Below are 18525 nucleotides of genomic sequence, written 5' to 3' on the forward strand. Positions count from 1 at the left end.
GAGCGCAGGGGCGTGAGACCCGCCCAGAAGCACGGAAAAGGAAACGACACACCGGTAGATCCGAAACTGTTTCCCGCGAGACGTTCGTTTAGTAAAGTACAAAAACCAACGACTTTGTGTGTTTAAAGTAGCTGCTTCAGTTTGGTCTGTACTGCACAATTTAGCTAGAGGTCACATTTACATTGACATGAGTGGTTAGAGAATGTGTAGACGTTATATAACTCCTAGTTGTAAAGACCTAAGCTAGCAACTGCGGTTATTAACACGCACACCTTAGCACCATGGACAGAGAGTGTGTGTCACTGCTGCCCCGGGTCTGTGAGGTGCTGGCGGCCTCAGGGAGCTCGCTGCCCGATGACACCATTCTGGAGAAACTGCTGGACTGGTTCACAGCGCTCACCGAGGCTGGTTAGTAGTACTGACCCTAACAGGATAGTGTCTTCATTCTTCCTCCTCTCCCACTATCTTTCTAATAGGAGGATCGATTCAAAAATTATATTATTAAAAGTATCGATACCATCTAATCGATACTTTATTTCTTTTCTTTAAGTTCAGTATGTAACCCTCTACCCTGGGTTGAATAACAGATATTTTGAAAATGAAACAAACATGCGATGACTGTCTTTTTTGTGTTGACTGTCACTTCTGCTTCATTTATGGCTTATAGCATATTTAAACGACACAAGCTGAGACAGAGACAAGCACATTTACATTCCAGTTCTTCGAAAAAACAGCTTCAAAATACATGAAAAGCTGAAAGGTGTGTTTTAAAGAGCCCTCATTTTCCAGAGAACTGATCTAAACTTAATACCATGCAGCGAATCACTGTATTTGTAGGTGATTATTACTCAGATTATATCACCGATATTTGCAGATAACATTTACACTTTGTAAAAGATCCCAAAACTCAAAGATACTTATGATATATATATATATATGTTATATTGCATTAATAAAGATAAATTAAAATTTAAAATGTTCCTTTTTCATGTCTTTTATACCTTTATCATTTCTCTTTATGGTGCACATAAAAAAGTGATCCTGTGTAAATCTGTATCATTGTTTTTCTTTTCTTTCACTCTTTGAAGGGGAGTCTCTGCTGGAGGCCTGTCCGTGTCTGCTTGAGTTCATATCTGCTGTGATTCATGACACGGCTTCAGCCCCAGGTGTCCTCTCCTTCACTCTCAGACTCATCGGCTTATTGGCTGCTGCTGAGGATGACTTCATAGTTCTTAAGGTAGAGCTTCTGATGCCTGTTGCATTTAGTAAACTGTTACAAAATATTCCAGTACTTATCTGCTCTATTATTGTGCCTCCCTCTCTCTCTTGCAGGAGTCCTTAGTACTGGATCTTGTCTTTAGCTGTCAGCACTGGCAGGAGTTAGGGCTCTGGGAGGATCCCTGCATACGGATTGGCTGGATCCAGGGCTTAAGGACCACACTGCAGCATCCAAATGGTCTTAGCTTCTTTAGACAAGCAGGTGAGTTTTGTGCATCGATTCATGAGAGGGGGATCATTAGTGTTAAGGATAATATGCTATTTCTGTTCATCCTTTCATTTGTTTGCTCTTGCATATCAAATTCAGGGTCACTGGGGGCTGGATCTTTCCCAGCTGCCATAGGGCGAGAGGCACTGTGCTATAGGTATTATATTGTTGTAATTCTGACGCATCCTCAGTGGCGTGTCTAGAAAATTTTTGTTGGGGGGGCCAGGTAGGGGCACAGATTTGGAGAAGGGTGGCAGATATAATTGGCAGATATTGTTAAAAACAATTCTACCAACCGTTAACCATAATTCAATAACCCTGTAAACCTAATAACCGAATGCGCTTTTAACTCTTATTAGAATGAGATTTTAACCACTACGGTGCAAAGTTTTTAGATACTGCGTTGATAAAGTAGAAGAGATACAATCAGTCAGTGTTTACTCAGTATTCAAGGACATCAATATTTGCATAGTATTTTTACTGACATGTAGTGCACATATGTTTTGGGCAAAAACATTTTTGAATATTAAAATACGAACATTTTTAACATACAATTGGCAAATTAGCCAATGCCAATGCAAAACCAATGCCTGTTAAAAAAAAGAAGATAATCTTCTCACAAACTGGTGTTTGATTTTGAAACAGGAAAAAAGTGGAGAAACAACTGAAAAGACTAACATTTGAATAAAACCTGAAAGCAAGTAAATACTTTCTATGCTGCCTTATGGTAAACTTTGGTAATATTGATGTATAAATAATAATAATGGATTGGATTTATATAGCGCTTTTCAAGGCACCCAAAGCGCTTTACAATGCCACTATTCATTCACTCACTGGTGGAGGTAAGCTACGGTTGTAGCCACAGCTGCCCTGGGACAGACTGACAGAAGCGAGGCTGCCATGTCGCGCCATCGGCCCCTCTGGCCAACACCAGTAGGGTAAAGTGTCTTGCCCAAGGACACAACGACCAGGACAGAGAGCTCGGGGATCGAACCGGCGACCTTCCGGTTACAGATACGTTACCCAACCCCCTGAGCCACGGTCGCCCTTTAAAATAAAGATATACACTGGTTGATGATGAAATACAGTCAGCTGGCATGGTGACACTGCCAGTATTAACCTGCAGGACTGGACTGGGACAAAAAATTGGGCATTTTGACTACAGACCGGCCCACCAGGTATTAAAGCCATAAAGACTTTGAATGAAAACAAATGCTGTCGTGACAGTGATGTACAGTCTTGTTGGTATATGTATGATTTCTATGCATTTTACGTCAGATAAAAACTTTGTTCGCAAGATTCAGATAATTATTTAATAAAAGCTAGATATTTGAATTGAGAATAAAAAAGAAAAGTATTTCTTTGTGCCCCCCTCTCCCTGTTAATGCCCTACCTGGCCCCCTGGCAACACTTTGCTAGACCCGCCCCTGCACAGTTACCAGCTGTCAGCTACGTAGAAAAGGATCCTGATGTTATTTGTCTCTCAGAAACAGTTCATAACTTCCCTTCAACTCACTCATGTCACCTAAAAGGTAAACCTGTTTCTCCATCACCTGTTCAGCTCTGATGATCCAGTAAGGACGTCTCCTGGTTTCATCTTCATGTTTCCCTCTCACCACATATCCAAACCGACATCATGACCAGCAGCTTTACAGCTGTGGCTCCAGCAAACATCAGCTGATACTAGAAATTAATATTAAATAAATTCTAACAACAGCTGATCAAGCTTAAACGTGCTGCTGTTGTTTAGCGCGACATCCGCTGGTTTCCTCTTTCTGGCGCAAAGTGGGCGATAAACAAACAAGAGAGCCGATCAGCTGATCATTGATCAGTTTCACGATTGAAGTAGCAATAGAAGAGGCAGCTGTAAAGACAGAATAACTCCAGCTGTGTGTCTTTTTTCCATTATAGCTAAAGTTCGGGACAAACTGCGTCTCTTCTCAGCTCAATACGAAACGTGTAATATTTTCTCTGAATGAGGGACCATTCCATTTTTTAAGGAGCTGTTGGCAACTCTACTAACTAACCTTATGAATAAAATAAAGTTCACTATCAGTAACATCATAGCAACCGAACAGCTGTATAGAAACTCGTCATTCTAGCTCACGCAGTACGAGGTATTGTAACTGACTGTAAAAAGTCAGCTTAACAAAAATAAACTGCACCTAAACTTGGTTTATATCTGACCCAGATAGACTGCAGGTCATAACTTCTTACCTGAAGTTCAGTTCACCTGACACTCGGACCGGCGGCCACCTCGGGTCTCTCCTCCTGCCTCACCTTCCCTCATCCACCTGCTGGCCTCTGTGGAAGCTCCGCCATAGCCACCACCAAACAACTGAGTTATTTTTACACATCGGCCAGCATCTGGCCAATCCACCACTTTCATTGTTCATGCCGTTACAAAAAAAAACAAGTCATCAGCCCACCATGCAAATGTCCGATGGCTATGTTAACTTGTTAATCTTTCGCGGAAAATTTTTTTTTTTGTTTTCTGCGGTGCCGTCTTTTGTGCTTGGCTCTTCTACCTTTGCTAACATGATGCTCATAGTGCAGAAGCCGGTGCTGCATTCACTTACCCTCGGATATCTGAGCTTCACTGTGAAACCATAATCGTACATTTGATATTTCATTAAATTTTATTGTTTTAGCTTCGGGGTGGCACCTGGGGTGGCCAGTCTGGTTGGGGGGGGGGGTGGCCTGTGCCCCCCCAGGCGACCCTGCTGGACACGCCACTGCGCATCCTCATATATATGTATTATCTTTGTTTGGTTTTTTTTTAGATTTCATTGAGCCGCTTCTGCAACTCCAGACAGACACAAGCCTATTTGTTGCCTCAGCTGCCAATCAAATGCTCGCCCACGTCCTGCTGTTCTGTCAGCCTGTCTCATCTATAGGATGTAATGGCACCAATAAGAAGGAAGATGAGCAGAACACAAGCGTGTCCAAGGCAGTTGTAGAAAACCCAGCCGAGCCCATGGAAATAAACCAAGATTGCACCGCTGTTGTCGATGCAATCTCAGAGTACCTCAAGAGGGCGCTGGGGGTTCCCAAGGGAAGCGCACAGCTTCATCAGTGTCAGCAGACCCTCCGATTGCTGGCTCTGCTCCTGGGCCAGACCAAGCCTCCTCTGCATGACAAGCTGCTGCAGACAGTCACAGCTTCTCTGGAGGAAATGGTGGCAGCAGACTGTAGTGAACTCACACTGCCTCTGATGGATGTCATTCTAGCTGCATGCAGGTAAACCCCTCATAAAACACACTAGAGTGTAGCTTTATAGAGTTGTCTGTCCTTTTTTGTCTCTACTAGAGATTATTTAGATTTTAAGTAGTGACTTTAAGAGGATGGTGAGGACAGTGGAGCTTCCTGGCTGAATATGCAAATCTGCTAATAGATATAGCATCAATGGCTTTGTTCTGTTGATCTATGCAATACAACAGGACAGTGTAATGGTCAGCCATCATTCACAGCATTTACTTAGTGGTTGTTTTTAAGTATACATTAGTGACTGTGCTGCTGTTCAGCCTCTTTCTGGTTTAGTTTATAGACTCTTGCTGTGCTTGCTCCTACAGCCGCGTCCCAGACCAGCGCATCACCCGTCTTTTAACTTTCATGTTGAACGTCAGGAAACCTGCTGACCTCGTCCATGCTGCAGCTGCTTTTCTCCGCGGCAGCCATCAGTAAGCACAGCTTGTTCAGCCAACACAAACTCTGTACACAAAAGTCTGTAGAGGTTGGGTTTTCTGTTAAAAAGCCCTGAGGATTTGTCAGTCTAGTGTCTTGTTTGCAAACTTTTCTTCTTCTTCTTCTTCTTCTTCTGGTTTTATGTGCAGTGACCGTGTCCACACAGCTCAGTCTGTGAGATTACTGCTGCTACCCCTCGACATCATATCTGGCCAGAACCGACTAGGCACAAACACTGCAGGTGACCCACAAAGACGTACACTCTTGAGAAAAATCTGTGTTATCTTGCATTTATGTTATGGAGTAACATGAGATCTGGGCCTATAGGAGACATGCATCGGTTTGCCATGACTGAGCAGCTGAAAAGCAAAACCTCCTGCATCTCCATGATCAGTGTGTGTCTAACAAACACACCTCAGATTGCACACATGGTGAGTGTAAGGACAGGAGAGAGTGGCGAAGTAAATATTGGATCTTTTTCGGTTAACACTATAATTTTTAATTCCTCTGTAATAAAGCAGGCTTTTTAGGTTATTTATTTGTAATTACAATGTAATTATATTTACATACACACAATTAAAGGCAGGCACACTAGAATAAGGGGATAACAGGTATAATAATAATTCTTTCCTGTACTGTACACTTAAGTAGATGCATGTAAACATAATTACATTGTAATTTCTGATAAAATCTGAATGATAGAAGTAACACGCCCTTAGTCGCAGGCCATGTTATAAGGTGTTAGCTTTGTTTCTAACGCATGGAAAGGCTTATAATCTGCCTCTCTCCCTCAGGATCCTGACTGCCTCCCCTGCGCTCCGGATTTAATCGTGTCTGGAATTCTGTCGCTACTGAGGATCTGCAGCGGCGACTCGTCCTCCTCGTCCGCTGGCTGTAGTGAAGTTTTCAGGAATGTCATTGGCAGTGGGAAAGTTCAGAAATGTGCTCTAGAGGCTCTGACAGCTGTCAGTAACAGCCCAGGTGAAGCTGTCATTAGAGTTAGAATCCATATTACATGAATGGAACTAAAAGGGAATACTGAAAACAACCATTCTCTTTATGGAGGATATAAAGACCTTTAGTGCATATATTAAGATAAGATAAGATAAGACTTTATTGATCCCACAACGGGGAAATTTTTGCATCACCTCAGCTCAAGTACAGATATATGAAGGAAATACAAAAATACAATTGAGTACAATCAATGAAAAAAAGTAAGAAAAGTAAAGTGATGAGTTTTTAAAAATTCTGTAAGATACTTCTACAAAACAAAAGTAGTATATGGCATATGTGGGAAAAACAAATGTTAAAGGAACACGCTGAGTTAATTTACGTGTCTGTTTGTGTTTCAGGAGCAAATGGCAAGCTGACTGACGTGCTCACACTTCTGATACAGTATCTGGACGATCCTGATTCTGATCCCACTGTAAGTTTGTGCGTGTTTTTGTTCACAGATGCAAGATGATCACAACTATCAGAGATTTGTACAGCTGCTTTGATTCACACCTAAACTGGCTGTAGGTGTGAATTAAAACGTGAGTCTGTTTCACTGTGTTTGCTCTAATATGGATGCACCCTGGCTCTCATCCCATTACACTGGGTTGGGTCAATATCCTGACCTGTGGAAGATCTATCTTAGAGTTTCATTTCTAGTTCGTTGTAAAGGTGATGGATGTGGTTAAAGTTGGAGTTAGTCAAGTTTTTCCATAGCGCACAAAGCCAGGAATATCTCTCCCCAGACTGTGGTCGTAACACACTGTTGTCTGAGAGTATCACTGTACGTTGAAGGACTGTCACTTCTTTCATTATTTGGAACTAAGAGTCCCAAACCATCCAGCAGATGGCGTCAGTAACCTGAGTATCTCAACCTGTTTTTACACAGGTCAAAGTTAAATTTCTTTTGCTCACTTTCAAGCATCAAAAATCTTCTTTACACAATTTTCTGTAATTGTCATAGAGTCATGTAAAAAGCACAAGTTTCTGCTTTTTATTTTTGAATGGACAAGAACTAATGAGATAGAGAAAGGTTCAAGATTTTAAAAGGCAGGTTGAGGGGAACAAAAATGTTTTTTGGACTGAACATCGTGATAAGATGAATGCGTCTTTGTTTTTCAGGTGCTACATAAGTCCTACCAAGCCTTGGTAAAGTGGATGAGTGTTTGCACAGACGTCTCCTTTATAACAGACCAGCTCAGACACGGTAAATCACAGCGTTAGCATCTTCCCTGTAGCTCATAAAGCCTGTGCAATAGATCTGCACAACAAATCACATTGTTTGTGTCTGTTAGATCTCGTCCAGGTGGTGAAGAAGCGTGCGTGTGACATGCGCTGGGAGGTAAGAGACTCAACGATGGAGTTTCTAGGGCACCTGGGAGCGATGCGTGTCTGCCGGGCGCCAGCTGAGCAGGCGTGCGATGCCTCTGAGGCCCTGCTGGGTGGCTGCTGCTGTACCACTCCTCTCCTCAGGGAGGCTCTGCAGGATCCAGAGAGTTATGTGAGAGCCAGCGCGATCAAAGCACTGGCACAGACAGTGATGCACAGCTGGCAGGAGGGGGCAGCACCCACACAGGAGCAGGTGAGAAGAAGTAAAGGCAAACCTGTCGAAATAGGACCGAGGAATGTGTACATGAACGTGCATGCGTGACAGGAGGATAAAGACACATGTGAATACTCAAAAACAGTAAATATTAGAATCTTAACACCGATATTATATATGTAGCATGTATTTTTATAACAAACTGGTTTATTTCACCTGCTTTGGTGCAAATAAAAGTGACAACATGTGCACTGAAGAGGCAACAAGAAGATCACACAGTGTGGCCAGCACAGTGTCCTCCAGCAGGCTTTATCACCAAGCTGTCAGAAGAAGACTCCATGAGGGTGGCACAAGTACCCAGCATCCTTCAGTGGAGCCTGTGGTCACAGATTGGCACAGGCATTAGTAAGAAAACACCTGAACTGGCAGGTTCACCAGTGGTGCCCCGTTGTTTTCACAGATGATCTTGCATCAGCAATAATTATATAATTTTTGCCGTGGTCTATCCAGACTCTTTCACAGCTGCCACATGTGCTCTGTGTGAACCTGCCGTTGTTTGAGTCAACTGTTCAGCTGGAAGGAGGTATTTTTGTAGCAAAGGCAATAACACGCTGTGTTTAGTAGAAGTAAAAGGCTTATTCTGAGAGGGCAACAGAGCAGAGATGCAGTAGGATTTGGCGTTTATTGTTGTGCCTCAAGACACTGGGACATTAGATGAGCTGGGCGTCGAACTGTGGACATTCCTAATAGTAGACAGCCTGAGCTGAAAACGCCTCCAGCTTCTGTTCAAAGCATCAATTGCATTAGGGAAGAATTTTTCCACTTTTTGTTTTGTTCTGTGGAATAACAGCAACACTCAAGATAGAGATAGTGGGGCTCAGAACAGATATCAGATTTAAATGATAATAGTTCATCTGTAGTTTGATTTGAACTTGCCCGGTTTTGCTAACTCGATGTCCCGTCTATCTCCAGACTGAAATCGTGACCCGGCTGCTTGAGATTCTCTCCCAGGACACAGAAGGGTTTGCCAGGAGGGCTGTTGTAAAGTTCTTCATCGCCTGGTTCTCTTCACATACGTCGTCGCCTGCCTCCCCCTCCTGCTCTCTCCTCATGCAGTCTGTACGCTCCGTCCTCTCACGAGGCTGTGCCGATCTGGACTGGGAGGTCAAAGTTCACACGCTGGAGCTGGTGGAGTTGCTGCTGGACAAAGCCTTTTTGGGGCACGGGAGTTACACGAAGGGCTCGGACGCACGTCCGGCCCAACCACACGCATACGCTGTGATGCCTGACCGAGCCTACACACTTCACACACACGGAGACACGCGCGCACAGGACGCGGAGTCAGATTTAGTCGACGTGTTGAAGAGTCTGGTTGAGCAGGGAGTCATCTCTGCATTGCTGAGCGGTCTGGTCGACTGCGATAGGCCTGTAGCTTTAAAGGCCTGTAGACTGCTGATAACACTCAGAGTGACAGTTTGTCCGGCATCGCAAGGGGACCCAGATGTATCTGATGCCACGGCAACAGTTGCCAGAGTGTCCTGTGAGCTGCCCAGAGCAGGTTGGGCACAAGAGATCAGAAAGATACTGGGTGTAAGGACTGAGGCTAATGCTGAGAGAGATTTAAATGCACTCAATGCCACCAGCTTTGAAGACCACAGCGAGGAAGGAGCGAGCGCTGTGAGTCATTGCGAGCGCGTAAGCGTGTGTGAAGCGTTGGGCTCTCTGGGTTTGGACGACAGGCTGGAGATCCTCAGTAGAAGCAGTGACCACGTGCATAACTCGCCCCTCTCACTACTGCAGGACATACTAACTGCGAGCACCTCTCACACTCATTCAAACACACAACCAGGGCAAGAGGTCATAGTGGACTGCTACTAACGCACACACGAATAAATCAAGTTACATTTCTCTTCATGTTGTTGCAATATTCAAATTCGTTGAATCCAAGAGGAGCACGCTAATTGTGGTTTTTTATTTGTTTGCTTGTTTACTTCTTTCACCTGGGTAATTGTAATGCAGCAGTTGAGTTGTAATCAAAAAGTTTTGTGACTCCACTCCACTGATTTAAATGTGCCCACTGTCACCTGCACCTTTACACCACTCACAGTGCCGCTGCTATGCATCGCTCCCAGCTTGAATGTACAGGATCAATCCTGGATCTCAGCTATGACTCAGACTCAGTGTAGTCTAAAGCCCCAAAGGTGGCGCTGTGGGTAAGACCAGGAGAGTGGTTGTTGAGCTGACCTACTTCTGAATTTGTCCCGGGGGATCACCCCCTCAGTGCCAAGTTCTCCCGTAGCACCCTGAAGCGTCAAAGGGAGAACGTTCACTCCAAATTACACACAGCTCAATGAAAAAGCAGATTTGGCTCCCTGCGACTTTGTCCTCTCTTCCGCAACAAAATTCAAGTTGAAGGCTCGCAGTGGAGGAGATCCAGCCCTCAGGAGGAGAGAAGCATAAAGGCACAGTGACAGCATTTTTACACCTGTACTTACAAACCTTTTGATCATATTTCATGTAATTAATTAAAAGAAAAGACCCAACATCCTATAAGGACCCCAGCCACATTTAAAACATATAGCTATAGCAATGTGTCGCAGTAAATTGTCAGCATTTGTTTGCTGTTCGTGCACCATTTTAAATGAGAATATGAGCTAAATATAGACAATCCCAGAGTTGATGTGAAGCAAAAGAGTTGCCAAACACTTTCTTTGCATTGTCCAACCTGCCACTGAATGATGTCACAGTGGCCACTCACATAAGTGGGATCTAAAAGCTCAACTGAAGTTTATTCACATCAAAATCCTCTAAATAAATGCAAATTTTGTAAAAAAAAGCGTGTTATTTTATTGCTTTTTTTTATCAGTCACTAAGGGAATCTGTGAAGGCGTCCTCCGCTGCATCCTCTGACTGCGTAGATGTTATTTTGTTGTGCTTAAACGCACATAGGCAATCTTTAGGCTCAGGTTTCAAAACACGCATTTCCCTGTCAAAAGCGCGAGTAACCAAATCCGCTGGAGCCACTTTGTTACCTCCTGTCCTGATCTTTTAGCATTGCAGTCTACTTCAGGTCCTTTTCCATTGCTTCAAAGTGTGAGCCTCCCACTGTCGCTGGTTTCCCTGGTGGACATGCTTTAATAAAGCCCCAGAGTTTAAAGTGTGTAGGCAGAGAAGCTGGGAATGGAAAAAGGCGGTCGCCATCTCCACGTGTTCACGCTCTAACTCTGTCACATGTATGCAGAAAGGGACGCAGAAAAACTCTGCTCATTAACTTAAGAGCAGAATATCAGCCACTACGCACACACACACACACACGCACACACACACACACACACAGTGATTATGTCATCACCCCGTGCTGTCCTCTACTCAGCTGTAGTATCTCTCCATTCATGAAGTGAAACTGTTGCCGAGGCTCCTCCGCTGCACTCTTTCTGTCTGGGATGGAGGCTGTGGCTCTTTTCTCTTTTGCAGCGTCAGAAGCAGACGAGATCAGTTTTCACAAAGGTGATATCATCAAGGTAAGTAGGTCTTTTAATGCGTTGAGAAATGTTTTGTTTTGTATGTCGACGCAGAGTAATTGTGCGTGTGCATGTGTGTTATAGGTGACAGAAATGGAGGAGGATTCTTGCTGGGTGACAGCAGAAATCCAGGGGAAGCGTGGCTACGTGCCCGGGAACTACATTTCCCTCCTTCCACACCTGTAAAAAGAACTATTTTGTCCACTTGTGCTGCATGAGTAACTCTTATCAGGCTTCAGTGTGTAGTCAGACTGTTTTCTTGTGATTGGATTGTATCATTTTAAGGAGTTTTAGAGGCCTAAAGATAAAAAAGCAACAATTTAGGATGTCATCATTTGTGCTTTATTCCTTTTGTGAGCTAATGGGGGAAACACTGCCTTACATAACTGATTTGAATACTGCTTTAATTGTCTTTTAAATGCCAAGAGAAGTGTGTGAGAAGTGTGTGCTGTTGTGTGCTCTGGTAGGTGGTTTGCAGGACCGGTGTCAAGACTTGAGGCTGAACAGCGTCTGCGTTGGCAGGACACTGGAGTGTTCCTGGTGAGGGAGAGTGAATCAGCTCCGGGAGAGTTTTCCCTCTCTGTTAGGTCAGTGAATGCACCACAAACACACACAAAAACAAGAACGTCAGCTTCAGTCGGGATGAAAGAATGTGCTTAAATCTGTCCATGTGCTTAAATCTGTCCATTTCCATGTTCATTTCTCATGGGCTCACTCTGCTGTCCTGCTTAAATAACCCATTCATCCACCGGTTATATCAAACTCCATCTTTATGATCAACGACTGTTCAAAGCTGGGGCTGAACTCAAACCACACATGCTGCGTGAAACACACACACTCCCCCACGCACACATCCTTGCAGCGTGTCCCTGCGGTATTAAGTGTGCTGTTGGATGTTTGTTTTCCATCCCACTGACTAAATGAGCACATTAAAGCGTCCACGTGTCTCTGAGCGTGTGTCAGGGTCGGCACATAGGAGAGCCAGACTATTTAAATTGCTTTATGAGAACCGGTTGAACTAAAAATATCACAGCAGCACAGACAGAGCACAGAGAGGAGGAGGAGGGGGCGGTGCAATCTGGGTCACCAAAGTGACGTGGGACACATTTAATCACTAAGGGTAAATTGAATGTGTTCAATAATCGGGCCATTGCGTAACAACAGACAGTCTTTAATTAAACACAGGTACATTATGTAATGGACACATGCCACAGACGGGCACGTACACAATGTGCTCATGTTAACATTTTAAGGCGTAACATCTGTCTACCTGCGAGGTTTACGAGAGATGAGAGGTGTACAGAAACAAAACAATGTGATGCTAAAGTCGATCAGCAGAGGGCGATAAAGATTCACGAAGAATGGCTGTGTAGTCTGTGCCCAGTCTTGTTTTTATTATCATGGAAAACACATTACAATACATTCCAGGACAAACCAGGAGTTTTACAACATGGGCCACATACGCTCAGTTTCATCTTAAGTGGGTTGGAGCGGTAAAGCTAACGCACAGTAACTCATTTAAAAGATTTTCAATGTAAAGAAGGTAAACTACAGTTTGATTGCCAGAGATGTCTTCAGAAACAATACTTCTGCTTTTTATCATTACAAAGAAATACTGCTGTAGTAAATTTAAAAAAAAAACTGTCAGCAGGGTCATTGGGCTCAGACTGTAAAGGAAATAAAGAAATGAAGGACTTCGTTTATTTGCTGTGACAGAAATCATCTGTGAATTGAGTGTAGCATTATTCATTTGTAAAAAGAAACTTATTTTGTAAACAGGGATTATGAAGGGATTTTTCCTGTTTTTAAACTGAATATTAACAATAAAAAAAGGAAATTTCCTTGCAGTTAATGGTTTATCTGTTACTGGTGGATAACAGCCCATTGGTTGTGTCTTTGACAGTAAAGAAGCTAAAACAAACAAAAATACTAGGATATTCGTATCGATATTGAACCGTTCGATACAGTGCTTTCGGTTCGGTACGCATATGTATCGAACAATACAACATTTGTAATTTATTTTATCAACTTTCCTTCTGACGATGCTGTCTGTGTTGAGCGCTCAGTGAATCTGCGTTCGACTACTCCGCCTAGGCTGCACTGTCGAGCGCAGATCCACTGAGTGCTCCACACAGACAGCATAGTCAGAAGGAAGAGCGCAGGGCACCTCCCCCACCCTCATTCAGATCTGGCGTTTGGAATTATTTTGGTTTTCATGTGACGTATGACCCTGAAGGTAAGCGAGTCATGGACTAAAGTAAAACAGTATGTTGGATGTGCCATGCAATGCTCAATTACATGGGTGGGAACTAGTGTGTTAGCGCAGTTAGCTCGTTAACGTGTTGGCCGTCTAGCCCCATGCACGGAGCGATCGGCGGTAGCTCGTTAACGGAGATTTGCTGTGTTGTGGTGTTAAGGTCATTTCAACGAGATTAACCTGAAAGCACTAGTGGGAACACAACGAATATGACTGCACATTTACGCTGACATCATCCTAGTGCAAAGACAAAAACAACAAGCATGCTACTAACTTTAGCCGAGTCATTTAGACAGCTGTTAGCACAGGATTCTCCTTATGCTGCTGAGAATATAGCCCAGAAGAAGCGGATAGTATAGCTTTTATTTTGGAAAGAGACATTTCTCTGTAATAAACTCTCTTTTCCAAAGATGAGTGATTCCTCAATCAGATACAGGGCTTGCAATATCGCTAGCCTGACATCCTGGGGCTAGCGATTTTTTCAGTCGGGCTACCAAAATCTATCTCTTCCCTGCCTGTCGGGCTATTGTAGGAAGGAAAAATATATGTCAATGCTTTCGCATTCTTTCGGAAATGTAGCTGGGTAATTATGTCATTGGCATCGGTGAGCCACTGTCAATATGTGACATATTGAAATCGCGTTTGAATTTGCTTTTGCTTTCACTTTGCAATCGTGCGAACTGTGTATAGAGAGCGACAGCACTGATCTGTGAGTGATGATAATTTGTGCACCAATTCCTCTGACATCGTCTTATTAATCGTTAGCTTACTATGCAAACATGACAAGTGAAATCTCCCGCAGCAAGCTTAAACATGTGAGAGGTTGATCGCGCAGAGAATCGCTGAGCTTATGTGAGTGAGTGTGTAAAAGCATTTCAGTTCTGCTGAGCCAAACAAGACAGGTCAGGGTGAAGAAGTGACAGCCAAAGAAAAGCTTACCACAAAACGGAGAAGTTATGACAAATCAGACTATAAGGCAAAAAGAAAGTGCAGCTTTATGGTTTCATGGACAAAATAATTTCTGTGGCTGCAATATGACGAGCTAAATAACCAGGGCTGCACATAAGTGGTCCGCAGGTGCGCATTCGCTGTCAAAATAAAAAACACGCACAAGGGTTAGGGTTAAATTTAAAAACTGTACTTTTGAGTTAAAATATATATTTATAATTTTAATAAATGACAAATTAAAAAGGCATGAACATTTTTTTTGTATCGAAAAAATATCGAACCGTGACACCAAAGTATCGAACCGAACCGAACCGTGAATTTTGTGTATCGTTGCACCCCTAAAAAATACAGTTGAACGTTCAGAATTTATTAACTTTGAAATGTCCACATTTTCCAAAACTTTTGCCGCATGTTTGACACCCCTGACCTCTGACCCTTACAGAACTGTCTGTAGGCTTGTTATCATTCTGTAACACGCGCTGAGTGAGAGTTCGGATTCCCAGCAGATGGAGCTGTTAACGGGGAAATCCGTTATCTGCACTGCTGAGACACATGTTAAAAACATTTCAGCTTGGGCGCGTTTCTCATAAACACTATTCATAAATATGATAATAATATTTGGGAGTGGGACAGCGGTGTGGTGGTTAGCACCATTTCCTCACAGCAGGCAGATCCTGGGTTTAACTCTAGTCCAAGGCCTTCTGTGTGGATTTTGCATGCTCAGTGTCTGAGTGGGTTCTCTGCAGGTGTGGCTTCCTCCCACAGTCGTCGGGTTAATCGGTGATTCTAAATCAGCTGTATGTGTGAATGGTTGCCTGTCTCAATATGTGTTAGCAACCTGTCCAGGCCGTACCCTTCCTCTCGCCCCACGAACGCTGGGATAGGCTCCAGCCACGACTGCGACCCTGAATTGGCTAAGTGGAAGAGAATGGACGGTCCCATCGTGTTTTGTACCAGGATCTTGGTACTGTACTATCCATGTACAAAAGTGCCATAATCAATATTATATAAATCACACCTGTGCCTATCCTGCAACATCATGTCAAAATGGGCCTCTTGCTCCTGTCAGTGAAAAACTCCTCATAGCAAAAACTTTTGAAACTATTTGTTGTTGTTGGTTAAACAGTTCCAGGAACATCTCATAAAACTAAAAATAATAGATGACCTTTTTTTTCATTTCGCAAAACATTTTGCTGAAAGGTCCCTAAATTTATCAGTTATGCCTGTGTAAGATCATCACAACAGTAAATCCATTGTTTCCATTGCATAGTCTCGGCCTAATTAAGACTTAGTTATCTGCATGTGTGTGTGTGTCTGTGTGTGTTCCTGTCTAGCTATCTTTGTGAGGACCCAAAGCTGCATTCTACTATACTTGTGAGAACCAACAGTCACTTGTGAGGACACACAACCCGGTCCTCACAAATGTGAAGACATTTAAAGGCATTTTTGAGGCTCAAAATGTGGTTTTAGTGTCAGGGTTACAATTAGGTTATGGTTAGGTTTAGGGTAAGGGTTAGGCATTCATTTTTAATGGTTAGGGTTAGGGGCCAGAGAAAGCATTATGTCAATGAAGGTCCTCACTAAGATAGCTGAACGGCATTGTGTGTGTGTGTGTGTTGGCGGGGGGCGGGTCTGACATCTAAGTTACACACAACAGAAATGCAGTAGTATATGTAGTATAAGGTGCATGGTTGAAACTGAAAAGATATCTCAGTCTGTCAATGATTACACATCTAAAACGTCACAAAGGCAGTTACTCCCCACAAAACAGATAACACAACAAAAGAGATTATGTGAAGTGAGAGTGTGTTGGTCAAAGCTACAGTTCAAATGTAATAAGGTTTCATAGTGGAGATGGAAATGTGTTCCCTAAATAAAGTGCTTACCCTTCTTTGTAATTCGTGAAGTCGACCTGAGAGAAAACAGTGTGTTTCCCAGCAAGAGAGAGAAGGAGGGTTGAAATATGTATTATATTTTTTTTCATTATATATTAATGTTCAGCTGCAAAAATAATTTTACACAAGTCTTTGTTGTTTGATTAATCCATCTTTTCCTTTAACAATTTCTGTTGTTAATACTAAACTAAGAATAGAACAGGACATATTAGGAAAAAACAGCCAAACAGCACAGACCAAAGAAAAATAGAAAGAGAGGGAGAGGTTGGTTAAGATATCAGGACAGGTAGATACTGGGAAAGGTGAATGACTATGACGTGTAGTGTGTGACAAGAGGTGCTGCATGTGTGTACGCCAGTTTTCTTAAACAGAGTTCGAGAGAAAGAGAAAGCGGGAAGAAAGAAAGAAATTTAAGTTAATGAGCAACAGTCATGATAAGAAGCATCAGGAATATTAATCATCTTTCTCCTCATGTTCATCATCATCGTGATCATCATCACTACCGCTTTCAACACAAACTCATCATCATCTTTATTGTCATTTATGTGGAGATTTATAAGTGTAAAGGTCATATGTTTATATATGGTAGGAATTATGCTGAGCCATGTTTTTAATCGAGGGTTTCCTGGGTTTGAAAGTTGCCATGGTTGCATTGCTGTGCTGTTTGAATCACAGTTGAAGTTTAACCCAGTGCATGACGTCCATCAGAACTCTTATTGGGCAGTCAGCAGGCAATAGATCCGAGTGTTGTGCGTCTTTTAAGTCGAGATAAAAGTACCCCAGTGACTGTGATGGGACACGTTATAAAACAAATACAAATAATAACATTTGAAAAATAATTGTTTTTGACTAAATTATGGGGTCTATGTTTGAATCTTCCTGATGAAATAGTGAAATAGTGTTAATAACAGCTTGCCTAGTCATTTCATGGCCTCACCTTTCACGGTTGCTCTGTGCAGGTTAATGTGGCTGCTCACACAAAGACATTTGAAAATGATGGAGTGTGATTTTAGTTGGTGGTGTGACTGAGGGAGTTCCCGAACAAAGAATGAGGACGCACATGCTTGTCTTCCTTCTCATCAGCTCTCTCGTTTTCCATGTTCACCACTCTTATCTTGCAGCTATGGCGACAGGGTGGAGCATTTCCGCGTCCTGGAGGGCGGCGGTCAGTACTGCATCTGGGAGGAGTCGTTCTGTTCCCTCAACCAGTTGGTGGATTTCTACAGAACTCACAGCATTGCTGTGGAGAAGGTGGTCTGCCTCAAAGATCCTCCCTCATCCCCTCAGCTGTTGTCGCACTTGGCGCGTAACCCCTATCCTAACCCTTACAAAAGCACCTCTCAGGAGTCCATCCCCTCGGGCCGTCTCTACTCTAACCCCTCTCACCCGGAGGGAAATACATCATCGCGTCTGCTGAAACCAGTTGTGGAGGTATGACACACCACCTCGACGCGTCTCTGTTTCTCATAAACGACTCGTGCTTCTGTTAAACACGCACCTGTCTGTCTGACTTCCCCGTTTTGGCTCCGTCTTTGTGCAGAAGCCTCGGCTGGCTCACGCCCTCTGCGACTACACCCCCCCTCACACCGCCCACCTCCACTTCCTGCGCGGTGACATCATCGACCTGCTGGACTGCTCGAGCTCCTTGAGCTGGAGGGGTCGCTGCCGAGGCCGGGTGGGGGTCTTTCCACCGGAATACGTGCAGCCGCTGTACCACTGACGCCATATCAGGACCGGGGCTGCGTTGCTGACACTTATCGGTCAGCCTGCAGTGACTCACCTTTCTTATCCAGTGACCAATCGCTGAAACGATTAGTCAAATGAGACTGACTGAGCAGATTTCATTACTGATTAAAGACCTATTTCCTGTCATCTTTTCACTATGACCTTTAAATGATAGGTCCTGTCTCTACGATAGCGACTTGTCAATCTCAAGGTTTGCCCGCCCTAAATCATATCGCCTATTTTACTACAAATGGGACCATCATTTATCAAATGAACACCACGCTGTAGACAGCAAGATCTGAAAACGGCAACTGAGACCATGAACCAGTTCAGATCCTGAGGTCATACATCCATGAGCACTGCAGTCATTTTCTCATACAGGCCTGCTGCCCGGCAATGCTGCTGACCATTAGAAAGAATCCAGGTTTAATTCACCTCACCGGCGGCTTCATTTTTCACACCCCAAGGCTGTT

General features: G+C 43.5%; 2 protein-coding genes across 4 annotated transcripts; both read left to right on the plus strand.

Annotated features, from left to right (window-relative positions):
* Positions 1-275: 275 nt before the first annotated feature.
* On the plus strand, positions 276-9584 carry brat1 (BRCA1-associated ATM activator 1). 2 transcript variants are annotated; one of them, XM_085355732.1, is made up of 12 exons: positions 276-408; positions 1089-1237; positions 1333-1480; positions 4270-4726; positions 5059-5166; positions 5320-5411; positions 5501-5601; positions 5965-6151; positions 6523-6596; positions 7286-7370; positions 7459-7745; positions 8679-9584. In XM_085355732.1, exons 1-12 carry the CDS (start codon positions 282-284, stop codon positions 9582-9584), a joined length of 2721 nt encoding a protein of 906 aa, XP_085211858.1. In that variant the 5' UTR covers positions 276-281. The 2 variants fall into 2 exon arrangements, with proteins under 2 accessions (XP_085211858.1, XP_085211857.1); XM_085355731.1 differs by having other exon boundaries at positions 282-408; positions 5498-5601.
* Positions 9585-11149: 1565 nt separating this feature from the next.
* Positions 11150-18047, plus strand: LOC146630296 (GRB2-related adapter protein-like). Of its 2 annotated transcripts, none has more exons than XM_085355734.1 (5): positions 11150-11227; positions 11312-11409; positions 11695-11814; positions 17449-17758; positions 17868-18047. In XM_085355734.1, exons 1-5 carry the CDS (start codon positions 11150-11152, stop codon positions 18045-18047), a joined length of 786 nt encoding a protein of 261 aa, XP_085211860.1. The 2 variants fall into 2 exon arrangements, with proteins under 2 accessions (XP_085211860.1, XP_085211861.1); XM_085355735.1 differs by having other exon boundaries at positions 17449-17609; positions 17863-18047.
* Positions 18048-18525: the final 478 nt, after the last annotated feature.

The sequence above is a fragment of the Diplotaxodon limnothrissa genome, linkage group LG6 (genome assembly GCF_057381915.1).
Source record: "Diplotaxodon limnothrissa isolate DT_005_m linkage group LG6, D_limnothrissa_male_GT1.1, whole genome shotgun sequence".
Taxonomy (NCBI): Eukaryota; Metazoa; Chordata; class Actinopteri; order Cichliformes; family Cichlidae; genus Diplotaxodon; species Diplotaxodon limnothrissa.

Excerpts from the sequence above, each read along its gene's own strand:
- LOC146630296 (XM_085355734.1), top strand. The coding sequence starts at position 11,150 with ATGGAGGCTGTGGCTCTTTTCTCTTTTGCAGCGTCAGAAGCAGACGAG. Across the intron at positions 11,410-11,694 it reads ATTTCCCTCCTTCCACACCT|GTGGTTTGCAGGACCGGTGT; the intron begins GTAAAAAGAACT and ends GTGCTCTGGTAG. Across the intron at positions 17,759-17,867 it reads TGCTGAAACCAGTTGTGGAG|AAGCCTCGGCTGGCTCACGC; the intron begins GTATGACACACC and ends GTCTTTGTGCAG.
- brat1 (XM_085355731.1), top strand. The coding sequence starts at position 282 with ATGGACAGAGAGTGTGTGTCACTGCTGCCCCGGGTCTGTGAGGTGCTG. Across the intron at positions 1,238-1,332 it reads ATGACTTCATAGTTCTTAAG|GAGTCCTTAGTACTGGATCT; the intron begins GTAGAGCTTCTG and ends TCTCTCTTGCAG. Across the intron at positions 5,602-5,964 it reads CACCTCAGATTGCACACATG|GATCCTGACTGCCTCCCCTG; the intron begins GTGAGTGTAAGG and ends TCTCTCCCTCAG.